At 78.9% G+C, this 437-nt stretch overlaps 1 protein-coding gene across 1 annotated transcript in view; it reads left to right on the top strand.

The window, feature by feature from the left end:
- The first annotated feature begins 231 nt into the window (after positions 1–231).
- Positions 232–437, top strand: part of LIMS1 (LIM and senescent cell antigen-like domains 1) — a 79,986-nt gene continuing 79,780 nt past the window's right edge. The window contains exon 1 of the mRNA XM_014956715.1: positions 232–367. Coding sequence (XP_014812201.1) covers positions 321–367 — 47 coding nt within the window. The 5' untranslated portion in view covers positions 232–320. The remainder of the gene's footprint in view (positions 368–437) is intronic.

Below are 437 nucleotides of genomic sequence, written 5' to 3'. Positions count from 1 at the left end.
GTTCCGAGGAGTCTCCATGGACTTCGCTTCCCCGCGCCCTCGGCGGTGCTTTACCGGGCCGAGGGGGAGCCGGGCAGCCGGTGAAGCGCGGGAAACCGTCAGATGAGGCGGGGGGGGTAGCGGGTGCCCGCGCTGCCCGGGGCGGGGCCTGCCTGCGGCCGGCGGAGGCAGCGCGCGGGAAGGGCGCCCCCCAGCGGCGGCGGCGGCTGTGAGGGGTGAGGGGGGGCGGCGGGCGGGCGGAGCGGCCGCCCAGCGCCATTAACCGCCGCCCGGCCTGGCTCCTCCCGGCGGCGGGAGCAGCCGGTGGCGGCGGCGGCAAGATGCTGGGGGTGACGGCGGCGGCGGCGGCGGGGATGAGCTGTAACAGGTAAGAGAGGCGCGGGGTTCGCCCGCCCCGTCCCGCCTTTCCCCCCTCCCGCCTCGGCGGGCGGCTGCTG

This window comes from Calidris pugnax, unplaced genomic scaffold (assembly GCF_001431845.1).
Source record: "Calidris pugnax isolate Ruff unplaced genomic scaffold, ASM143184v1 scaffold318, whole genome shotgun sequence".
In the NCBI taxonomy this organism is placed as follows: domain Eukaryota; kingdom Metazoa; phylum Chordata; class Aves; order Charadriiformes; family Scolopacidae; genus Calidris; species Calidris pugnax.
This window is presented reverse-complemented; position numbering and strand designations above follow the sequence as displayed.